We start from the raw sequence: 24,874 nt of genomic DNA, 5'->3' as shown, positions 1-24,874 counted from the left end.
GGAGGGTGCTCTCTCATTGGCCAGGACCCTGTGTCCCCCACCCACCTAACCAGGGTTCTAACCGGTGGGAGAAGTATTTCCTGGAAGTAAGGAAACATGGCAGCATGGTAATTGGGAGGACAAACAAAAGTCTTTTCTGTGGTTTGGGGGTTCAGTTGCACTGTATATTTATTTCAACTCCCTTGAAAGAACTGGTATATTTCAGCCTAAAGTCTCCCCTGGGTGTGTGTCCTCAGGAAATAACCATTCAAGGATGTTGACCAAGAGGAAGAGACTAACTGGACAATGGAGCAAGAAAGAGACTTACTTCTTCCTGTTGGAAGAGCTGTTTTTAGTTTCTGATCTGTGGTGGGTTTTGCTATCAATCTGCAGTCAACAGATTGCCTGCAAGCCAGGCCCTGGGCTCTCAGGAACCAGAGCTTCCTCAGATGTGAAAATAGCAGGCTCTGTCAGCAAGAGCTGAGAGCCATATGGAATACAAAAATAATTCAGATCAGTCTTCTCCTCACAGCCAAGTCTGTTGGGTGGCCTTCCCAAAGACATGGTCACGTGCATTTCCATTCTGGTCACATGCAATTTCTGTACTCAGGTCTAGGGGATGGGGGAACTTGGCACCCCACAGCGTCCCTTCAGTCACTAGAGAGGTGGGAGGAGCACTTCATAGGAACCAAAGTAGAAAGAAATTAGTCTCTCAGCTTCTGGTTTAGGTGGAGAGGGAGACAAAGGAGGACCACAATATTTGTTAGGCCTGAACAAGATGTCACAGCCAACTTTGAGCTAGTATGGTCCAAGACCCTTCTCTGGGTATATCCTTTCCTCCACTAAGGCTCCTGTGAAGGTCAGGGAAGGACTTGACCACAGACTAAGACATCTCCTTCAACAAAGTCCATCAGGAGCTGCACAGGAAGCCTCCTCCTGTGGCAAGTCCTTGTTGGGATCCATAGTAGTTAGATTGCTGTCCTCAAACTCCAAGCCCAACCTCAGTTTCCCTGCTAAATGTCTGTACTACATCTGTCTTCCATTCAATCATTATCAATTTCCACTCCAGTTCAGAGTCAGAAACAGCTGAAATTGGGAGCCCAGAGATCAACTGGTAACTTTGTCCATCCTAATTTGCCCTGTAGGAGCCAGGTTTGCTCATCTATGAAGTGGCCAGTTAAACCATATGGTCATTTTAAGGAGCAAGCAACAGGACAACAAAAGACACAGGAAGCATGGGACTCAATCTGTTTCTTCTCTAAACTGAAACATCTGGGGTTCAGAAGCTGTCTGGATCAGGGGGGCACATATTGCATCCAGTACATTTGAAAATGCCTCCCAAGTTCAACTTCGCATCACGGAAAACACAGGGATAGTCCCTGGTCCTGCAATAGCAATCCCAAGCAAAGATGCCCATTTGGCCCCCTCAGTGATGCCTTGGGCTGGCTGAAGCTCCAAATACCGTACCTGAAAGGCTGGTCTGGCCTGGACCCTATGAGGAAAGCTTTGAATTCAGGCCTCTTCTCATAGATTCTGGAGTCCCTTCACAGACAGGTAAAAATGAATGGAGACGGAAAGATGGTCTCTGAGGAGACTGGTCTAGACTGGCTTGGGCAACTCTTTCTCATGACAGGGGAAGGAGGCCTGGGGGCATTTAGGATACTTGAAGATTCAGGGGCTGTGTGGCCCCAGATTCTCTGAAGAAAGCAGCAGGAGAGCTAACCACATCATCCTGCAGGGCCTCTCAGCTCTGCCCTGAGAACACGCCTGTCCTGATGGAGAGATGGAGCAATATAGGACTCTTATCCCACTGTCTACTGGAAAGTTCATTCCAATACAGGAGTGAAGTATTTGTCCTCTGCCTTATTTTGGTTAGTATAACCCCCTCCAGTTTTAGCCATGTTATTGCAAATGTCAAGCGTTCACTTTTTTTAGACCTAAGTAGTACTCCATTGTGCAAATATCTTTTTAATCCACATTCTCATTTACTTACCATTGGGAACATAGGCTGTTTCTATAACTTGGCTATTATATTGATAAATAGGGCTGCAGTGAACAAAAGAGTGCCTCTATCTCTTCAAATTAATATTTTTATATTCTTTGGATAGATACTTAGGAGTAGAATTGCTGGATCATATGGTAGATCTATTTTAATATTTTGAGAAACCTCCAAATGGTTTTCCATAGGGACTGGGCCAGTCAACATTCCCACTAAGAGTGTAGCAGGGTTGTTTTTTCTTCACATTCTTGCCAGCACTCACTGTTTCTGGTCCTTTGTATATGAGCCTTTCTCATGGGTATGAATTGGTATATCGTTATAGTTTTGCTTTGCATTTCCCTGTTGATAATTGATGATAAGAATTTTTTCATGTATTTATATAACCGTGTATATGTCTTCTTTGGAGATGTGTGTTTTTTATCGGGTAGTTGAGATATATTTTTTCTTGTTGAGTTTTCTTGTTGTGAGTTGTATGAGTTCTTTGTAGATCTTTGATATTCACCCCCTTTTGAATGTGTGATGTGTAAATATTTTCTCCCATTTGGTAAGGTTTCTTTTCATTTTGATAATTAAAAAAGGGTTTTTTCAGTCCCATTTGTTTTTGGTTTTGTTTTCCTTGCTGTTGTAGCCAAGCCCCCAAAGACATCACTGAAGCCAATGTCAGTGTCTTTGAGTGTTTCGCCTATATTTTTTTCTATATATATTATCATTTCAGGTCTTAAATCCAAGCCATTTTGAGTTAATTTTTGTACATGATATGAGATAGTGGTCTAGTTTCATTCTTTTGCATGTAGCTGCCCACTTTTCCCAACACCAGTGGTTGAAGAGATTTTCCTTTCTCCATTCTATACTCTTGGATCTTTTCTTGAAAATTAACTGTCCATAGAGTGCGGATTTGTTTCTGGACTCTGAATTCGATTGCATTAATCAGTGTGTCTATTTTGTTTTGATTGCCATATATTTGTGTTACAGTTTGAACTATGGGAGTGTGATACCCCATTCTTTGTTAGGATTGTTTTGGCTATTATTTTTCATTCATGTGTGAAATATGACGAAAAAACCCAAACAGCCAAAACTAAACCAAAACAAACCCTAGACATCAGACTGTGGAATGAGGCTCCCCGAGTGGAAGGATGGGTATTGGAGAACAAAGAGCAGAGGGGACCTATGAACCACAGTGGAGGATTGATGGGACTTTGATGGTGGACACAGTATGGTAACATGCATGTCAAGAGATGTGACCCTATACTCCTAAATCATAAACAGTTACAAACCTTATCTCAATTTAAAAAAATGACAGTTTTTTAAAAAGAAAAGTAAAGGGTGAGAGATTACCACCAAAAAGGAAAAGATGAAATTGCCATTAATATTAGATCTTTGGGAAAACCTATGGCTGTTAGAACTAATGCAATATAAACTTCCATATACAAACCTAATAGCAATATCCAGTTAACAATATAATGGGGGCAGGGAGGATTGGACCACAGGGTAGATAGTGAAATAGGAAGCACAGGATTTCATGTCTTCAGCTAGATGACGAATGGACTGGCAGAATTGGTCCAATGTAAATGTTTTAGAACTTTGGGGTCTATTTGAAGAATTCAGCTTCCAGATGAAGGCTTAGACAGTAAATCTTGGTTAATTTTGGCCAATCCCAACTCTTAGTGCAGTAGCAACTACCCAGCCTCACCTCCCCAACCCTCAGCTGTGACAGATAGCCGTGTACATGTTCCTAGAGCAGCTTGTCCACAGCTTGTGGAGCCAGGCTGGGCAATCAGAATCTTATTCTCCAAAATATCAAAGATGTATATCTGGTGCTTATTGATGCTTCTGATCACAGATGCAGATACAGAAGCAGGCCACCAATTAAGCATTTCCCACTAATGGAATTTAAAGGGCCAGAGTCTGGATTTTTTTTTTCTTTTTTCTTACCTTTCCTTTTAGGAGTCAGAGTTAAGGATTAGGACAGTGAAATGTACCCACATATGGGGGGCGGGGGAGAGGCAGTAAAGCTTCTGCATGTATCCAGAGAAAGGCACAGGCTCAGAAACCTTAAGTTTATACCTTACACTGGATCCCAGCACAGAGAAACCCTACAAAAAATAAGGAAAAAAAAAAAAAAACAAAACAGGAGCGCTTGGGGAATTTGATTTCCAAAGTTACCACATTATAAAATTGAACCATTCAGTTTTCAACAAAAAAGTCACAAAGTATACAAAGCAACAGGAAGATATGGACCATTGAAGGGGAGGGGGAGTCAACAGAAAGACGAGATAATGTTCTAATTTGACAAAGATGGTGAATAGTTAAGAGAAGTATATATGAACAAAATAGAAATACCATTAAGGAGATAGAAAATCTAAAAATGAACAAAAAAGAAATTTTGGAGCAAAAGTACAATGCCTAAAATAAAACATTCACTAGATGTATTCAAAAGCAGATCTGTACAGACAGAAGAAATAATCAGTGAATCTGAAGATGGGATGATTGAAATTACTGGGTTTGAAGGACAGGAAAAAAAATGGAGTCTTTCCTGGACCTCCCCTGGTGGCGCAGCAGTTGAGCGCTGGGCTGCTAAGCTGCCCGCAGCCTCTGCAGCGCTGGTTCGATCCCTATGGCGCCAGACCTCTCCTGCTGTGCCCGCTGCTCCCCTCAGCAGTGTATTTCATCGGTCTGCCTGTTCTGTTCCCCACTCTGGCTCTGGTGAATTCTCTCACCCTCCCGCACTTCTGACTGTACCCAGTGCTTGTTTAAATAAATAAATCTTTTAAAAAAAAATGGAGTCTTCCCTAAGGAGCCCACAGGAGACAATTAAGCAAACCAACAAACGTTGTGAAAGTCCCAGGAGAAGAAAAGAGAGAATATTTGAGAAAATAATGTCTGGAAATCTCCTGAATTTCATGAAAGACAGGAACAGTGCAATCATGAATACAAACAAGAAGTTCAACAAACTCCCACAACAAACTCCCATTTTGATAAACTCAAAAATACCCACAATAAGACAAATTAAAATCAAACTGTCAAAAGATGAAGACAGAGAGAATCTTGAAAGCTACAAGAGAGAAGAAACTTAACATATACAAGGAATCTTCAGTAAGACTGTTGCCAGATTTCTCATCAGAAACCTTGGAGGTCAAAGTTATAGGTTGATATATTCAAGGTACTAGACTGAAAGCATTATCAACCAAGAATCCTATGTAAAGCGAAACTCCTTCAAAAGTGAGTGAGAAATGTAGACATTCCCAAATAGACAAAAGCCGGGGGTGTTCACAACTACAAGAACTACTTGAAATACTACAAGAAATACTACAACAAGAAATACTACAAGAAATACAAGGAATACTACAAGAAATACTACAACCCACTCTGGGTGAATTCTACCAAACATTTAAAGAAGAATTAACACCCATCTTTCTCAAGATTTTCCCCCCAAATTTTCATTTTCCTGATACAAATGCCAGACAAAGGCATTACAAGAAAAGAAATTTACAGGGCCTCCCCTGGTTGCACAGCGGTTGAGCCCCGGACTGAGAAGCTGCCCGCAGCCTCTGCAGTGCCGGTTCAATCCCCAGCTGCTGGCGAGGGTCCTACATGGCGCGACAGAGCTCTCCTGCCATGCCCGCTGCTCCCCTCAGCAGTGTATTTCGTCAGTCTGCCTGTTGTGTTCCCCGCTCTGGCTCTGGTGAATTCTCTCACCCTCCTGCACTTCTGACTGTACCCAATGCTTGTATAAATAAATAATAAATCTTCAAAAAAAAAAAAAAAGGAAATCTACAGACCAATAATACCCTTCTGAACATTGATGTAAAAATCCTCAGCAAAATACTAATCAACTTAATTCAGCAGCATGTTAGAAAGATCATACACCCTGACTATGAGGGATTTATTCCTGGAATACAGGATAACTCAACATACAAAAATTGATTAATGTAATATGCCACATTAACAAAAAAAACAAAGAGAAAATCACATGGTCATTTCAATTGTTACCAAAAAAAAGCATTTGACAAAATCCAACATCCTTTAATGATAAAAACACTCAACAAACTAGGAATAGAAGGAAATTACAAGATAATAAGCAATAGTAAGATCCTTCTATAAAAACCCTATACCTTACATTATACTCACTGTTGAAAAATTGAGAACTTTCCCTCTAAGATCAGGAATAGCATGAGGAGTCCCTTTTTGCCACTTCTCATCATTATAATACAAGCAGATCTAGCCAGATCAAGTCCAAAAAATACAAGACATCCAAATTAAAAAGGAAGAAGTAAAATTGGCTCTTTGCAAATAAACAACATGATCTTGTATGCTGAAAACCCTAACAGTTCCACACAAAAAAACACTAACTCAGCAAAGTATCCGGGTACAAAATCAACTACAAAAAATGAACACCCCAAAAGGGAAATTAAGAAAACAACTCCATTTATACAGCATAATAACGAATAAACTTAGCAAGTTATACTTAGGAATCATCTATACAGGAGGTAAAGAATTTATAAACTGAAAGAAGACACAAACACATGGAAAGATATCCTGTGTCCATGGATTGAGAGACTTTATAATATTGTTAATATAAGTACTATTCAAGTTATCTACAAATTTAATGCATAATAACTCCAATTATTCTTTTTACAGAAATAGAAAAAGCATATGAAATTGTATGAAAAAGTTCTGGAGTTAAAGTTGGGTGGTGGTGATGGTGTGCATTAAGTGTAGACATACTTAATGCACTAAGTGTATCCTTAAAAATAGTTAAAAGGGTAAAGTTTAGGGTCTCCCTGGTGGCGCAGGTGGTTGAGCTCAGCACTGTGAAGCTGTCCGCAGCCTCAGCAGCACTGATTTGATCCCGGTCAGCCGGCGAGAGTCCCACATGGCGAAGCAGACCTCTCCTGTCTTGCCCGCTGCTCCCCTCAGCAGTGTATTTCCATCAGTCTGCCTGTTCTGTTCCCCGCTCTGTCTCTGATGGATCCTCTCACCCTCCCGTGCATCTGACCTGTACCCTGGTTCTTGCATAAATAAATAAATAAATCTTAAAAAAAAAAAAAAAGAGTAAAGTTTAAGGTACACATATTTTACCACAATTTTTTAATGTAACAGGGGAGGGAGGAGAAATGATGGGGTGGGTAAGTGTAATTGTGTAAACTTCTGATACACAGGCAGGGGCAGAGTAGCTCTGATGTGGACTTGGAGGCCTTCAGGCTAAATGACAGGGCTAATCCGCAGCAGCTACAAGAGCAGGTTTCGGAAGCTCCAGCAGAGGGCTGGCTGAACACAGTATGGGGCCATCAGGTCAAGGGCAGCTTGGAAACACTGTTGAGCTGCAGGAGTCTGGTTGTCAGGTCTTACTGGCACAAAGCCTCGTGAGCAGTTGGAATTAGCACCTGTCTTGTGGGGCCAGGCCCTTGGGGATGGTGGGACGGCGTGGCCTTAGTGGTCCTTTCGTCCCTGTGGCAGGCTCTGTGCCTGGGGCTTTTGTGCGTTAATCTCTTGGGCTCCTCTCCCTGTCCGCAGCTGGAGAACACACTAGCACAGAGGAGTCCTTCTGGGAGCATCTTTGCCTTTGTCCCTTCAACCAGACGCGTCCCAGTGTCCTCCTAGGAAAGATACCTGAGAGAACATCTCTAGTCCCCAGACATGTGCGCTGCCCATCCATAGCTTTTCATTCTCAATTCGATACATTTCCATTTTTCGCAGATTTTTAATGCCAACCACCAGCACTGGGAGTTGTGACAGCAGAGTGGGGGTTGTAAGTGGGCCACCTGGAAGCTAGAGGTGTTGCTTCTAAATGTGCCTTTTTAAAAATACATTTTATTTCCACCCTTAAAATCAGAATACAAAATAAAAAAGTCAGGAGTCCTGGTATCTATTAAACCTGTAAGGTTGGAGCATGTTGGTCACCCCAGGAGCCCAGTGGGGCTATGGTTTTTGGTACCCACAGCTCTGGCCACTCTCTCCCAACCTGGCACTGATGAGGAAGCACAGGGCCTGGCAGCCTCTTACCCAGTGTTTTTATGTGGTCAGGTGAAGAGTAAAGTTAAATATTTTTGGTAACCACCCCCCTAAAAAGTTAAGGAATGTAAGAAAGATCACCCTTTAAAAGACTTGGATGTAAGAACTGAAAACATAAACTACGTAGAAGAAAACACAGACAAAACGTGCCATGACAAACTTCAGGAAATATCTTTGTGGATTCATCCCCAGTAGCAAGGAACACAAAGCAGATAAACAACCAGGAGTACAGTTAAGTAAAACGTTTTTATGCCGTGAAAAAGACAGTAGCCAAAAGGAAGACACCCCACTGAATGGGAGAAGATAGCAGCATGTGATACAGCTGACAACGGACTGCTGTCGATGATCTACAAATAGCTCATACAACTCAACAAAAAGAAAACAGATATCCCAATCAGAAAATGGGCAGAAGAGATAAATGCACCCTTCTTCAGAGAAGACATGCAGATGGCCGATAGGCAAGTGAATAATCACTGATCATCATTTACCATCAGGGAAATGCAAAACAAGATAATGAGAGACCACCTCACACCTGTGAGAATAGAATGGCTCATATTAAAAAGCCAAAGCCAAAACCGAACACACAGAAACAAGTGCTGGTGAGGGTGTGGAGAAAAGGAACCCCCTTACACTGCTGGTGGGAATGGAGACTGGTCAGCCCCCGGGGAACGCTGTGTGGAGGTTCCTCAAACGACTGAAAATGGATCTGCCATACAACCCAGCAATTCCATTCCTAGATAGCTACCCGAAGGGCACAGAAACACTAATTTGAAAGGAAACCTGCATGCCTAGGATTATTGCAGCACTATTTACAATGGCCAAGATATGGAAACAACCTAAGTGTCCCAAGACAGAATGGATGAAGACGTGGTATATGTACACAACGGACTACTTTTCAGCAATCAAAATAAAAGAAACTCATGCCATTTGCAGCAAAATGGATGGAGTTGGAAGGGATTATGCTGTGCAAAATAAACCAGAAGGAGAAAGATAAATACTGGATGGTTTCATTCACATGTGGAATATAGAAAAACCAAATAAAGGGTCAAAATCAAATTTTAAAATCAATCCTTGAAAGCAGACCATAGATTTGAGGCGGGGGGAGGGTGGCGTGGGGAGAAAGGGGAGGAAGAACAGGGAGGGGAAGAGTCCAGTGGACTGTGGTGGAGGACTCTGAGGGTTCTGGGGGTGGGAGAGCTGCGGTGACCACACCTAGGGGAGACATCCTATAAGGCAAAACATTAACAAGGATGTAAAACAACGGCGCTTCACATACACATCAATCATCATCCTCAGTGACCCCGCCTCTTGCCCAGGCACACGCTGTAGCAGTCTCTTCACATGCCTTGGCCTGCTTACTGTCTGCCAGCCTCTCCCCCCATCCCTCGCCAGCTCCAAAAGCTCCCGCTTGGTTCGCAGTGCCTAGAATGGTACCAGTAGTCATTCCATACACGTATGCACACATGACCCTCGGCCAACACCAAGAGGAAGTCAGAGACTGCAGCAGGACAAGCCCATCCATTGAGACCCAGATGTGGGGACACGATAGGGAGCTGGAGACTAGAGGACCACACTGGCAGCCTGTTCACTCTCTAAACTTTGCTGTAGGTCACCAAGATTTGGGCATCCCTATCGAAGCCCACCCTGGGCCTGCAGTGCAAGATTTTGCCCCAGGGTAGAGCTAGGTCCAAGCCCTGCCAACAATGCAGTGTGCCCAGCCCCCACCCAGGCCTGTGTCAGATGGAGAAGTGCTCAGGGCGCCTCCTGGCTGTCCCTGGGTGTGGCTGGCATCCTGGCCTTCTGCAGCCCCTCCCATGCAACCTGGCAAATCCTGCTACCCTGTAGCGAAGTTTTCAGAGCCATCTCCATTTCTGATACTGATACATCATTGAGAAAGTTGGATTGGTGTCTGGAGCAGATCCAGTACAGTAGGGAGAAGGCGCTCGGTGTCCAACAGAAGATAACGGACCTCAGGTCATTTCTGTCTTGTAGTGTTAGGCTCAGGACCTGAGCTCTGGGTATGGGCAGAGTAAATGCCCACCCAAGTTGACCGCACTCCCTGCTGAGCAGGGGCAGCACCTGTACGCCATATGCACAGCAGCCTCCCCACTGCAGGGGACAGGAAGTAATTTTGTGAAATTTTACATTTTCATTAACTGAAACTTGAACACCTAGAGCTTTGCAGGGGAGATGAAAGTAAAGCTGCAACCATCCTGGGGGCCAAGACTGTCAGGGCTGCTCTCTACACTGGTTCCTGAGCCCTGTGACCCAGTCCCCAAATCTCCAGTATCCACATACTCTCCAGGCTCCCTCTGATTCTGTGTCAGCTGTGACTTCCCCCTTGCCTCTGTCTCTAATTTCAGGGCCAGGTCACCCAGGGAAATAGAGAACCCAGAAACAGGCCTGAGTCAGGATCTGCCATGGAGGCAAAGGGGTAGGGTGAGTAGATCAATGAGGAGACAGATTCCTGAACGGTCCCTCTGATGAGCCTGTGGGACACCACAGTTAAAATGTGAGGGTGATTTGCTTGTTCATTGTGCAAGATGGTTAAAACAGGACCTTTCACTGCAAAGGCCCAGGGGCTTCATTCAGGAAGACTGGCCCACAGTGATACGTGGGAGAGGCAGCCCAGACTTCTGCACTCGTGTGGACAGGTGCCTGCTGCAGGCCAAGCTGTTGACTTGGTGCCCAACTGGAGGAGGGTCATGTGGAGAAGTCACCATACAATAGCTGCAGGTGGCCTTTCTCTGCACTAGGCACAGGCAAGGACAATCTGCTGTTGCCTGCCAGAGCTCAAACCTGGCCTTGGGGTTGATGCTGCAGGAAAACAGAAGGCTACATGGGAGAGGAAGCATTTCAGCCTGTCCAGAGGGATGGAGGGGTGAAGATGGTAGGGGAACCTTCCTGCAGGAGAGAACAGCCCATGTGGTGGTTCAGAGTTGGAGAGGTTTTTAGAGAATACCTGGATGGCACCAAGAGCAAAGAATGAGGGGGTTGGGGGACGGGAAACTGCACGGCTGAGCATCCTAATCACAAAGAAGCTGGGATGCCAGGCCAGAGGGCAGTCATTTGACTGCACCTGAGGGAAACACAACTCAAATAGGTTCATGCAATGGAGACATGGACAGAGCAGCTTCAGGCACAGCAGGGGCCAGGTGACACTTGCTGAGCTCAGGAATGTACCCACAAGATCCCGACTGTGCCATTCCACCAGCTGGGGACCCCAGGGGAAAGAGAGCTTCTAAGTGCCACAAAAGTTCTGGGATTGCACCTAAGTCCCCCAGTTTACATCAGGCACATCCCTGAACCAATTTCATGACCAGGGGAAGGAAGAATATGTTGATGATCTAGGCTTTATCAAAACTTTCATTGGGGGATAGAAGATGGAAAGAAGTTGGAAAGAGCCCCTAAATGACTTGAGCTGAGAGCAGAGAAGAGATAGTTTCTGGAAGATGCTGTGCTGTGGGGTGGGCATCCCTAACACCTTTCCAAGGCAGTGATCACCCAGTCCACATAGGCAAGAGCCTGTGGGAGCTGACATGTGCCCCAACTGCTTCTTGTCTTTGCAGGCAGGCATGCCCCGGACACTGAGCACCTCCGACATGGTTACCCCGGGCAGCCTCAGTCCACCCCCCACCAAGTCCATGGAGGGCGAACAAGCTGGGCAGCCACTGCTGGATGGAGCTCCATCCTCAGCCTCCCTGGATACCCTGATTCAGCAGCTGGTGCCCACAGCTGACTACTACCCTGAGGTGGGTGGCCCACCCAGTGGGAAGGAGGGGGCACAGAGGGGGCTCTCCTCCACCAAGCAGGGGGAGGCTTGGAACTGATCTTGGGCTGGAACTGATCTTGGGCCTGATGGGCAGGGTGAACTGGAAGGCAGAACCCCTCCCCCATGCCTTCATGAGTACACGCCACCTTTCTCCCATGTCCCCGCAGAAAGCCTACATCTTCACCTTCCTGCTGAGCTCCCGCCTCTTCATCGAGCCCCGGGAGCTCCTGGCCCGGGTCTGCCACCTGTGCATTGAGCAGCAGCAGCTGGACAAGCCGGTGCTGGACAAGGTGAGGGGCAGGGCAGGGCCTCTGAGTGTGCCCTCACTCCCCTGATGTGCCCTCCAGCTTTGGCCTCTTAGAGAGGCGCAGTTGTCCCACAGGGGATTCCTGTCTGTCTGAGGCCCAAGCCGAAAGGGACAGAGGGAGCGCCTTCAAGGGAGCTGTTTCTCAGGGCCTCTGGGAGCCCTTGAGCGCTCGGCGCCCAGAGCCTATCCCCCAGGAGTCATCAGCAGGACCCCTGCAGTCTGTGACTTGGGAGGACCCTGGAGCCTCTGCTGGGCCCTCCACCCCACATGCTCACACTCACCTCCACCCCCCCCCCCTGCCGTGGGGTCTGCTGGCGGCGCTGCCTCCTCTGTCTCCCCACATCCCGCTCTCTGGACTGCGACTCTGTTTATCTGTGTTGGCTAGAGCTGCGGTTATAGTGCTAGAAACCCGACCTCTGCAGACCCAGGCAAAGGGACTTGACCTACTCCTGTAGCTGCCAAGTCTCAAGAATGCAGGTTCGGGAACTGATGAGATCCGTTAAAATGTCAGCCTTCTCCCTCTGACCCTCCGCTCCATCGTCTTTCTTTTTTTCATATTATAGATCATCTTTTTATTATTTGTCAGTTTATTAATTAGTCAATGTAAAATTAATTTTTTTCTAAGAAAAATGTGTCCGTTTCCTCAAAGTAGACTATTGCCGCTTTGCGTCGCCCTTCTCTGTCACTCCTTTCATGTGTTCCTTCCTCTACCATATGTTACATAGTTAGAATCCATGCATGCTGTTTATTAAATTTCTGCTTTTTTCTAGTCATTTAATTTATTGGTACTGACTTATATTATATGATGATGAATACATTTTCATTATGAAAAAATGAAATGACTTCAAGTTATGAATAAGTTTTGTTCTCAAGAGAATAACCTTTCAACGTGAATCATTTTTTTTTCTTCATATATATTACTTTATTCATTTTTATTATTTCCATTTTATTTTTAAAAATTTCTTTTCTGACATCATTGTTCATTTTTTTTAGTAGTTGATGTCTCCCTGCAGTGTAGTGCCCAAGGTTCTCACGCCACCACGGCACCCAGAGCCACCCCCACAGCCCCTTGCCTTCACTCTGTCCTGCCCCCGAGCCAGCCTCACCGGCCCAAAGCAGATTCTCCCTCCACTGCGCCAGGCCCACTGTCTGCCCTTCCAAGCCCCCCAGGAAAACCAAGACCCATTTTTAGTAAGTCCCAATAAAAGTCACGATCTCACTGGATTCATTTAGTCCACACGCCCATTTGTGAGCCAGTTGCTGCGGTGATGGAGGTGTCAGCACGCAGTTGGCTAGCATGGACGGGGAGGCCCACTCCCAAAGCCCTGGGGTAAGAGGGGGAGACCCCAAAGGGAAAGCAATGTGCTGTCACCAGAGAAGGGAAAACGGGTGCTGAGGAACAAAGACAAGAGATGATCTGGCAGCAGATGTGTCCCCCTCTGCTCTTGTCAGTCACCATCCCTTCCCCGTCCCTGTCGCCTGGCATAGAAAAGGCATGAGGTCCAGCCCCCCGTGACCACCTCTGCCCAGATAGCCCGGTAGACACACAGCGAGTGGCTGAGAGGGTGGCTGATGTGACCCGAACCCCCAAGCACCCCTCACCAAGCACAGGTGCTACCCCCTTGTTTTGCAGGCCCAAGTCCGGAAGTTTGGCCCCAAACTGCTCCAATTGTTGGCTGAGTGGACGGAGACCTTCCCACGGGACTTCCAGGAAGAGTCGACCATCGGGCACCTAAAGGACGTGGTGGGCCGCATCGCCCCCTGTGATGAGGTGGGGAGCCGGAGGGAGTTGCTTCTAGCTTCTGCACCCTCACACGGGGGACCTGATCCAGTTTCCATCTGTCTTGCATGCTGTAGAACCTTCAAAATCAGCTGCTTTGTGTCCCATCAGATAATTGGATTGGAGAGCCAGCAGGGAACCAGTCCTCTGGTTTTACACTGGCCTCTTGATCTCCCCACTGCCCTGCTGTTATGGATGGCATGAGATAGCAGGTGAGGAAGACCCATCCTAGACTCGAGGTTGTATGGTCAGGCCACGGGTCTGTGACCTGCCGTCTCAGGCCAGTGCCACAAAGGCCTCTTCCTCCTGTCCCTACACCACATCTGGTCTGGGCTGTGGTCACGGTTCCTAACAAGGGGCTGCCAGCCAGGAAAGGACTCTCAGCAAGAACCAGACTAATAGCAGCAGCAGTGGCAATAATGGCCGCATGCTATCTGGGCAGACTCCCCTGGCTCCTCTCAGCCTCCAGGGATAAGCTGTAAACCCTGCAGGGTCGGGCACAGGAGGGCTCCTGGGGCTAAAAGCACACCCCAGAGTAAAAGACCCAACCCTTGCAGTGACTGGGAGGCAGCCAGCAGCCTGGGCGTCAAGTGCGTCCTTCCAGCCCTGCTGTCCAGCTGTGCTGCACTAGGTGAAATGAGGACAAAATCCCTACCTCCTAGGCTTAGGGTGAGAACATGAAAAAGAGCCTTGCAAAGGGGATGGAGTCCTGGGTGGGTCTAGAAAGGGGAGGTGTATCAGCGTCTTCAGGGCCCCTGTAGCAAACACTGATGTTTTCAGGAAGGACAGAATGTTGGGAGGCAACTATCCTGGGAGGAGACTGGACGTGGCAAGCTGGTAGCTAGGGGTGTGCCCTAAAGTGGGTCTGGACATGACAAAACCAGCCGCCTGTCAAGCAAAGGAAATCTGTCAAGGCAGCCTGGACAGCAAGAAGTCATAAAGCCTGAGGCCTGAGGTACAGAGAGGGAGCCCCCACCCCAGGCGTCACTTCACATCATGACTTAGCTGCTTTGGGGACTCAGCGAGTTGAGGGTCATCTCCTCATCTTTATCCCTCGCCCAAATGTGAGTTGTGATCTTTGACTTAGGACACAGAAGGAAACACTGTCAGGGAGGGCTTGATGATTGGGAGATCAGTGTAGGTGGGTGGAAAGGAGAGAGGAGATGCTGATTGATTGGCTGAATAGCTGGATACTTGGGTGGAGGAGGAAGGTAGATGTTTGGGTAGTTGGATCAGCAGTTGGATTTATGGGGTGAGTGGATGTGGAATGATTGGCAGAAAGAGGGGAGAGAGGAAGGTAAGAGTGGTAGGTGGGTGGGTGGAGAGATGAATAGATGGATCGGAGGGTGGGGAGATGGATGGGTGTGTGTGGGTGTGGGAAGGCACACGAATCAGGATGGATAGGTAGGTAGATATCTGGGATGGACAAATGGAGGGTGGAGGGTGGGTGAATAAGGTGGATGGGTAGGTAGGTGGATCTGTGAGTGAGTGGACAGGTGGCAGGTGATTAGATGGATGAATAAGGATGGATGGATGGGGGGATGGATGACTGGGTGTGTTGGTGGATTGATGGACAGGTCAATGTTAGGAAGGAAGGAGGAAGGACAAATGAATGAATTGATAATGGGTAGAGAAAGGGTGGGTACAGGGGTGGGGTATGGATGGATGAAGGTGACGCAATGTAAGGGGATGAAAGCCCTTTCACCTCTCTCCTCCAGAGGCCCTCAGCCTTCTGTATCTAAGACATTGACATGATGGGATTATCTGCTCTCTCAGGCGTGCCCCTGCCATTTCAGAGGCAGACCCTGTTGTTCAGCCATGGTGGGGGCACAGCTGAAAGTCACAGGCTAGTGTCCTCGGGAAGCAGGACCTCCTCTTGGACAACCAACAACCTGTCAGTCCTGCCTCCAGGGCTGTGCTGGAAAATTTCTAACCACCTAGTGGATGAAAATAAGCTACAAGCAAGGCCTAGGAAGGGGCTGTGGAGAGCAGTCACCTACCAACAGGTGCACAAACAGGTCACTCAGGACATTTCCCATTGCTTTTCTTGGAGTCCAGTGTGGGGTACATTCCAGTATAAGTTGCGATGGGGGTTCCCAGCTCCCACCCCATCCCTGTTGGACCAGGCCAGTGCTGCTCCCCCTGGGGATTTCTTCACCGTCCCCAAGTTAACCTTCTACAGAAGCAACCACCCCCAGGGAGTGTCCTTTTGGGGTTTCCCTGCCCTCCCTTGGACTGTTGCTGCTCTCCACCTTCCCATCCCGCCCCAGTTCGGACAAAGGTTTGCCTCAGAAAGGAGCTGGTGAGCCCTGAAACAGACTGGCGAGGCAGGCCCTTGGGGCTCAGAGTAGGAAGTACAGAAGCCTCGGCTGTGTGACTCTGCGCTTCAAGGTCTTCATTAGTGAAACAGAGATAACTGTTGTCATTGTGCAGCTTCGCAGCAAAGACCCCCTGAAGCCACGAGTGCTCTTACTTCAGTATTTGGTAAATGTGAGCTATGATGACGGACAAATTCTTTCCAAAACTGAAGCCCTAAAACATGGGGATTATTTTTAACTTTATGGAACTTTTATTGTGGAATATTTCAGATATACGCAAACATAAAGAATAGCAACCATGCTTCAGCAATTACCAATATTTTGCCAAACTTGTTTCCTCCAAATCCTCACATACTTCCCCTACTCACCACATTATTTTTAAGCAAATCATAACCATTATCTTTTGCTCAAAAAATATTTCAGCATTATTTTGTAGAAGATTTCTCACACAGGGGTGACTCACACATAGAGCATGCTGTGCACACAAGATGATGAGCGTGAGTTTTTTTTCAGAGCTGTGTGTTTTTGAACCATTTATTTAGCATCTCTGGACCTTACTTTTCTTTCTGTAAGAGGGAGGGTGAAAGGGGCTATGAGAACAGCAGAGCTCAGGAACAACACAGGGCCGTTGTGTCCCTTTCCTCTGTTCCCGCTGACATTTATGGGCAGGCCCACATCCTCACTCTGGTCCTCACCTCCTCGCTCACTGCATATCGGCCCGGGGCTGATTCAGGTGACAGCTTTCGAGAACTTCAGAGAACAGGGACCCACAGGAAGGTTGTAACCATACAATGTCCAGTTGGAGAACTTGGAGAAACCCAGAAAACCTTGACCACCTCCACTGGCCACCTCTATACTTAAACCCAGCTCTGGACACGCAGCAGGTGGCTCTGTGGAAAGGGAGGGAGGAGGCGGGTGGGCCCCACCACCATGTCAGGGACTGCAGCACGCAGGCAGCCCTGGGCTCTGTGATGTGGGCCCTGACAGCAGCAAGGGCACCTTTCCTCCCATCCGTGTCCAATGACAGTTCTCTGGGTCTGCCCATATATGCTGAGCTCTCCATCCACAAGGGTGTAGGAATCAGTAAGAAAATGAGGGGAGGTCAAAGGAAAGGGCAAATGTCATCCTCGCTGTCAGGGGAAGTCCAGAAGATTCAGGGACAAATGGAAAAATTCTAAGTGAATGAACACTTAGAAAATGATAATTATTTGGACTAGATATTGATTCAGGAGATAACAAGTCCCTCTAACTCATCTGCATATTTTCAGAAATAGGGTAAGCGCGTGGTTCTATCAAATGTCAGGCACAGCCTGGACTTCAGGAGGGCTCCTCAGCCGGCCCTGCAAAAGCTGGCTGGCCAGATCGGGTGAAGGTCACAGCGAGCCAATCAGCAAATGTGTGGGGGTGCAGACATGGCTCCTCGCTGGGGCCAGCAAAGCGTGACCTGTGCCATCTTCATGGAGTTGTGCTCCAACAAGAGGAGATGGATAATCCCTGATTGTGGCTGGGACGAGGGCTGTGGAGGAAGGACATGGGACTCTGGGGGCCAGAGGATAACAGCACATCAAGAAGGAGAAGGCTGCACAGGCCCTACTGGGGGGTGGGGGAGGGGAAATTAGAGGGATACAGGAGTGACCTGTGTCTGGAGCAGAGAAGGGAAGCAAGGGCCACATGGTGTCCACTGAGCATGCCCAGAGCTGACCTTGGCCCCAAAGCCACTAAGGGCTTTTGATTTTGTAAAAATATGAAGGCATTTTAGGAGGGAGATAGAGTGGCCAGGTGTGCATTTTGGACAGACAGCCCTGGCTGCAGAGTGGAGTAAAAGGAAGCTGGCATGGATGCAGGAGGTCCATTGTGGAGCCACTGCAGCCACAGGGGATCCCACCACAGCCTCAACCACAGAGACCATGGTGGGAAGCAAGCTGGTAATGGAAGTGAGGGAGAGGGCAGGATGAGGATGGCTCGAGGCCTGTGTTATTCACTGAGACAGATTAACAGGCAAAGGAGGCAGCTCTGGGCTAGGAAAGCGGGACTTCTGCTTGCTCTTGTTGGGTCAAGGCAGCCCCTTGAGAGGTTGGAGACAGAAACCACATATGTGATGTCCTCATATGGACATTATATCTCGGTCATGAATCAGCATGTCCAGGATCAAAGTACAAGGAAGAGGAGAATGGGGGGTGGGCAACAGGAGGAACCCCAGGCCCACCAATGGTGCAGATAGACAGCCCGAGGTGAGAGGACCCCGAAGCCAAGACAAGGTGACAAGGCAGATACAGCCTGAAAATGGCCTGGCATTCAGGAGATCCTGGTGGGAGCTGACCTGATGGCTGACAGAGGGGAGCTGGCTGGAGGTGTGAAGGGGTGAGTTGGGGGTGCGGGGATGCCATGACCAGTGTAGACGCAATGAGATGACTGACTGGATAAAGGAAAGAGAATGGAGACCAGTGGAGGTATTGCGGATCAAAGCAGATTGTGTCACTAGGGCTGGCCATGGCTGGAGCAAGCTCACCATCTTCCCAGCACTCAAATCAAGGCCTCAGGGCAGCGTGCTGACCACACTTTGGGACACCGCAGAGCCAAGAGGGGTTTTCCTTGCCCAGGTGACAGAAGGAAGCGTCAGGCCTCAGTTACCCACGCAGTGACCAGCTAACCAGGGGGTGCCTGCTGGGCCTGCACCCACAACTCTAGGATTTAGGTTTAGATTAGGCAGCCTCCAGTCCTATTCCTTCGTACTGAGGCCTCCACCAAGGCTTCTGGTAGCCACTTCACAGAGAAGCGTTTTCATCAGGGGCCAGGCAAACGCCATCTTTGTCACCAGAGCTCTGGGAACTAATAATGCTGGACCTCGAAGTTCCCCTTGAGCCCTGCCAGAGACGCTGAGAAACTTCTGAGGCCCCCAGACACACTCGGCCCAGCAACCAGAATCTGCCTGCAAAATGCCATTAGGTTTGCGTGTTTCAGGACAGCATGAAGCAAACACACTTTTACTATCTGAATTACCAGGTAACACTGAATATTCACCAAGCTCCTTATGCTTGAGGCCTATGGAGCCAGATCCCCTGTCTGCCGGAAGCCTTGTGTTCACTAGAAGACACCCCGGTGTCCATCACCTCTCCCAGGCCTACTTCTTGGCCCCTGGGGGGCTAAATCCACCTCTGGAGGCCATTTGTCTCAGACTAAGGGGCTTGTTCTGTGTGTTACTAACCAAATCCTTGGGAAAGTGTGGACATTTCCCTTAATAAACCCAGTTAGTCTAATGGCACCATCCTTGGAAATAGGGGACTGAAGAGGAAATAAGAGGCCTTGTGGGCGGGAGCACGGGTACTCCCTAAGAGTAGGGCTGTGGCCTTTTATCTCTGAGCCCAGCCCAGGACCAAAAAGCAAGACCGCATCATCTGAGCTAAATGGTAAGGCCTTCTGGCAGTACATAGTGGTTATGCAGCACCCATCACGTGCCCAGAGCTGGGCCTGGGAGGCAGGAGGGGGTCCCCCATGAAAGCCAAGCAAAAATACAGGCCACCCAGAGGCAGGTCCCATTCCTTGCCTTCCTCCTCTCTCCTTGCAGCCAGCTCTGCCGCAGAGCTCACCTCACCCCACCCACTGCCAGACAGCTGGGGCGGCCCTCTCCTATGTGACTCTCCTCACTCCTGCTGTAATCTTGTCGCCTTCTCCCCCACTGGCCTTGACTATGACTCCAACCACGACCTATCCCAGATTGGGTGCAGTTTCAGAGGTGGGGTCAGGTATAGGCACACCTAGGAACAGCCCATCCATCCCAGCCAGGAGCCTGCCCACCTTAGATGTCAGAGATGCAGAGATGGGTGTCCAGGTCTGAGCTCCTCTTTCTTTACCACCCCTGCAGGCATACCGAAAGAGGATGCACCAGCTCCTGCAGGCTCTGCACCAGAAGCTGGCAGTTCTGGGCCAGGGCTCGGAAGGCCTGCTGGGAGCTGACAAGCCCATCGCCTACCGGACCAAGCCGCCAGCCTCCATCCACAGGGAGCTCCTAGTCATCTGCAGTGATCCCTATACACTGGCTCAGCAGCTGACCCACGTGGAGCTGGTGAGCAGGCCCATGCCACCCTCTACCCAGACTCAGAACTAGACCAACCGAGAACAGCTGGCCACCCATCTGCCCCTCTGGCCTTGTCTCAGCCAATACCCGGGTCCTAGCCTGTCTCAGCAAAGCCAGCTGGCCATTTCTGGAGGACCTTGGCTCTGAAGCAGACCCTCACCAGTCCTGGGGCTGCATGTGCCAGCCTGCCCACCTTTGGGCCCTGGCCAGCCAGAGAGTCCTGGCCTGAGACAGAGAAGCTGGGTTCAGTCCTGACTCTGACACCACATGGCTGTGTGGTCCTTCCACCATTAGTGCCTTCCCCACCTGGACCTCAGTTTCTCCATCCAGGATATATACACACATTATTCTCACCCCAATTTTCCAGAGATGCCCAGACAAGCCTTCCTGCTTGCCAAGGGGATGCCCCATTCAGCCTCCAGCATATTGATTAAAAAAAGTCAAGAGACTTACTTCAGAGAGAGGGGAGACTGGAAATGAGTTTCTTTCCTTTTAAGCCTTAGGGTGCCCTTACTGCTTTCCAGGCACGATGCTCAACAAATACGTACACTCTCATTTCACCTTTCTGTCACCCTGCTGGGCAGGTGCTATTAATACTCCTTTTCCTGTCAATGAGGAAACTAAGGCCCAGAGAGGGTAAGTGATTTGGTGGAAGTCGCACACCGGGAGGGACAGAGCCGGGATTCAGACCTCACGCTCTTACCCACCAGGCCTGTCTGGAGAAGGAGAATCATTTCAGGGCTCTGATTTTAGAGCCTGGTTTCCTGGGTACCACACCCCACCAACACTCCCTGTGGGGACATTTCCCCTCACCCCCCTGAACTGTGCAGCCCTGGGCGTGGGAAAGGAGGTCCCTTCGGGGATGATGGTGCCCCCGAGACAATTCAACAGAAGGGATGGGCTAGGAGGCAGACAGCCTCACTGGGCGCACCAAGGTAGCCGCCAGTGGGCACCCCTCCCCCCATCTGCTCCTTTCCTAACTCTTCTCCCTCCCGGTGCAGGAGCGGCTGCGGCACATTGGGCCTGAGGAGTTTGTCCAGGCTTTTGTGAACAAGGACCCTCTGGCCAGCACAAAGGTAGAAGGCCCTTGAGCGGGCAGTCCCAGTAGTTTCCCTCCCCCCTGGAACCTCTGGCAGATCCCACAAGCATCTCCTGGGGAGCTGTGGAGGGGTCCAGAGCCGGCGATGGACTTGGAGCCACCGAGCTCCCGTCACCCTTCCGCCTCCAGCTCACCGGTCAGGGCGAGGGAGTCAGACACCACGGCCCTGAGTCCGGGGAAGCCTGGAAGGGTGGGCGGGCCTGGCCGGTCACCGTCCCGGCAAGGGCAGAGGGGCAGGCCGGGACCGAGGCCCTGCTTAGACAAGAGGGTGGAGGACGCACCCCACCAGCTCAGGGACCCTGTATGCCCTCCTAGTGTGGTTCGGTGGGCGCTGCTGCCCCCCAGTGGCCACTCAGGGAAGCGCGGGCTGGCGCGGGCTGCCCAGGAAAGGTAAAAGCTTTTCTCCCTTCTGTGGCCCTGGAGCCAAGCTCTAGGGACCCCGCCCACACCCTGGATGTTGGGGCCAGTCCCTCTCCAGGCCCAGCGCCAGGACTCCTGGTGCTTATCAACGGGGTCAAATGAGACCTAAATCTGGAAACACTGTGTCTTCCTCCCCGAAGACTAATAAAAGAAGTGAAAACTATTCAGTTGCATTTTCACCTCTCAGATAAGCAGAGATTAAACATCATGAGAGTGTTGGGCTGGTAGAAAATGAAATTGGCACAATCACTTTGGAGGCAGCTTGACAATAGCATCAGCACTTGAAATGTACACCCTGGACCCCAATTTTCCACACCTAGTGATTTATTCTACAGATAGATACACTTATGTACACAAAGATGTATGTACAAAGATATGTGGATACACAGTGTTTATTATGACCATAGGCTGAAAGCAAACTACCTTGTCATCCAAGGGTACTGAATTAAAAATTATGATAACCACACATGTGCTATTAAGAAGAAGAAGAAAAATTGTAAATATGGAATAATCCCCAGGGTCTGTTGTGGAGAGAAGAGAGTAGAGAGAAGAGCAGTGATGAACAGTATGTGCTTATTTGTGTAACAGAAAGGAGGGTGCACCTAATGTCTATGTCAGGTTGTACATACATGGAGATAATCTCTATCTAGAATTGCGCATGTGTGGGGACAATCTCTAGGATACTGGTTACTCTAGGGAGCCCAGTGGGAAGCCCCAGGCAAGAGTGGAACGGAGTCTGCTACTTTCAGCAGGTTGTTTTCCTGTTTCATTCTGGTTGACTTCTGGCCATTTCCAAGCACAGTTGACCCTTGAACAACATGACCCTGTGCAGTTAAAAATCCATGTATAACTTTTGACACCCCCAAAAGTTAACTACTAACACTCTGCTATTGATTCGTACTTTATTCATAACCTGAACAGCCAATTAATACATTTTGTATGTTGTTATATATTTCATCTTTTTTTTAAGATTTATTTATTTATTTTTACAAGCACTGGGTACAGTCAGAAGCGCGGGAGGGTGAGAGAATTCACCAGAGCCAGAGCAGAGAGCAGAACAGGCAGAAGGACCGAAGTACACTGCTGAGGGGAGCAGCGGGCGGCAGGAGAGGTCTGCGCGCCATGTGGGACCCTCACCTGGCAGCCGGGGATGGAACCGGTGCTGCAGAGGCTGCGGGCAGCTTCGCAGCCCAGCGCTCAACCACTGCGCCACCGGGGAGGCCCTATATACTTTCATCTTACAATAACAGAAGCAGAGAAGAGAAAATGTTATTAAGAAAATCTTAAGGAAGAGAAAATACATTTCAATGCTGTATTTGTAGGGATACCGTAAGTTTACATTGTTTACAAGAAAATCTGCATCTAAGTGGACCAATGTAAGTTCAAACCCACAATGTTCAAGAGTCAGCTGTATTACTTTTTTACCATGAGGTACATCAAGATTTCATGTGACGTTTCTTTAACCACTTTACTATTTATAGATGAACATTTATGTCATTTCCAGCTCTTCACTATTTTAGATATTGCTGCCATGAACATTTTTATAGCTAGAGCATCAGTTCTCAAGTGTTTTGGTCTGAGGACCCTTTTCCAATCTTAAAAATCACTGAGGACCCCAAAGAACTTTTGATTATGTAGATTATATCTACTGATACCTAAAACATTAACCACCTAGATGTAAATTTTAAGTACTTATTGAAAATAACAATAGTAACCCATTATATGTTAACAGATACTATATTTTAAGAAAAGCAACTTTATTTTTTCCCAGAATGAAAAATTACTGAAGTACGGCATTATTTTACAGTATTTGAAGAAATCTCTAATCATCATAGAAAATAGCTGAATTCTCTTATTTGCTTCGGAATTCAATCTCCCAAAATATATTATTTTGACTGAAAGTCCAGCCTCATGTGAACCTGTAGTTGGAAAAGGGAGGAGTACTTTGCAGCTTTTTAGATAATTGTGAATAATTGTAAGACTCTTTGAGACTATAGTAAAACTCAGTAAATGGTAGTTTTTCAAGACTAATTATAATTTGAAATCTGAAACTACATCGACAGACTTTCTGTACACTAGTACTTTAAACTCCAACCTGTGCATGATCCTGTGATGTCGTACATGGGTTCATTGAATCAGTGAACATTGAATCAATGCACACATTTCACTATCTAACATTTTTTAAACACATTCATTAATACACTACCATTGTCATTCAAAAAAATCCTTCCGTATTGGAAATGTCAAGGTCATAGAAGCAGGTACATTTTCACAAGTTCACAATTTTCTCTTGAAAACTTGAATTATGTCAAGTTTGTCGGCAACAAACACTATCAGTCATCTTCTTTGAGGTGACAGGCTCATTTGCTCATTATCAAGAAAATATCAACCAAATGCTGAAGTCTAAATAACCACAGCTGGTCAGTTCTTTCTTCAAGTGAAAATGGAGTGCAGTGAGGGCGGGCCCATGAATCAGTCTCACAGATGTCTGTGGGCAGCAGGAGTGCTGTCTGTGTCCTTCCACTTTGTAACATAAATACCAACAAGGCATGTACTCAAGGGTCAAGATTTCATCAAGTTAAAATATTTTTTTTTAAGATTTATTTTTTATTTATTTATACAAGCACTGGGTAGAGTCAGAAGCGCAGGAGGGTGAGAGAATTCACCAGAGCCAAAGTGGGGAGCAGAGCAGACAGAAGGACCGAAGTACACTGCTGAGGGGAGCAGCAGGTGGCAGGAGTGGTCTGCACACCATGTGGGACCCTCCTCCGGAGGCCGGGGAGCAGCAGGGGATCGAACCAGTGCTGCAGAGGCTGAGGGCAGCTTTGCAACCCAGCACTCAACCGCTGCGCCACCAGGGAGGCCCTAAGTTAAAATATTTTTTTTTTTAAATAAATTTTATTGTTATATTCCCCATACAATTGCAGCCCCCCCATTCTGACCCCAATCCCTCCCCTCCCACCCCCACCCCCCTAAAAGTGTCTCTGGTTCATAGTTTTTTGTTGATTTTGATTTTCACTTTCTTATAGTTATTCATTTTCCTGGTCCCTTATTTAAGTTTTCTAGATTCCTGCTATGAGTGAGACCATCCGGTATTTTTCTTTTTCTTTTTG

The 24,874-nt window shown here is 47.9% G+C and overlaps 1 protein-coding gene across 1 annotated transcript in view; it reads left to right on the top strand.

Annotated features, from left to right (window-relative positions):
- The window catches only part of RASGEF1C (RasGEF domain family member 1C), a 98,812-nt gene that overhangs the window by 47,311 nt on the left and 26,627 nt on the right, over positions 1-24,874 (top strand). The window contains exons 2-6 of the mRNA XM_037500433.2: positions 11,560-11,742; positions 11,930-12,052; positions 13,703-13,840; positions 20,030-20,230; positions 21,244-21,318. Coding sequence (XP_037356330.1) covers positions 11,566-11,742; positions 11,930-12,052; positions 13,703-13,840; positions 20,030-20,230; positions 21,244-21,318 — 714 coding nt within the window. The 5' untranslated portion in view covers positions 11,560-11,565. The remainder of the gene's footprint in view (positions 1-11,559; positions 11,743-11,929; positions 12,053-13,702; positions 13,841-20,029; positions 20,231-21,243; positions 21,319-24,874) is intronic.

The sequence above is a fragment of the Talpa occidentalis genome, unplaced genomic scaffold, assembly GCF_014898055.3.
Source record: "Talpa occidentalis isolate TD23 unplaced genomic scaffold, MPIMG_talOcc4v2.1 talOcc4.9, whole genome shotgun sequence".
Classification (NCBI taxonomy): Eukaryota; Metazoa; Chordata; class Mammalia; order Eulipotyphla; family Talpidae; genus Talpa; species Talpa occidentalis.
The sequence above is the reverse complement of the archived record's forward strand: the minus strand, read 5'-3'. Positions and strand labels throughout refer to the sequence as shown.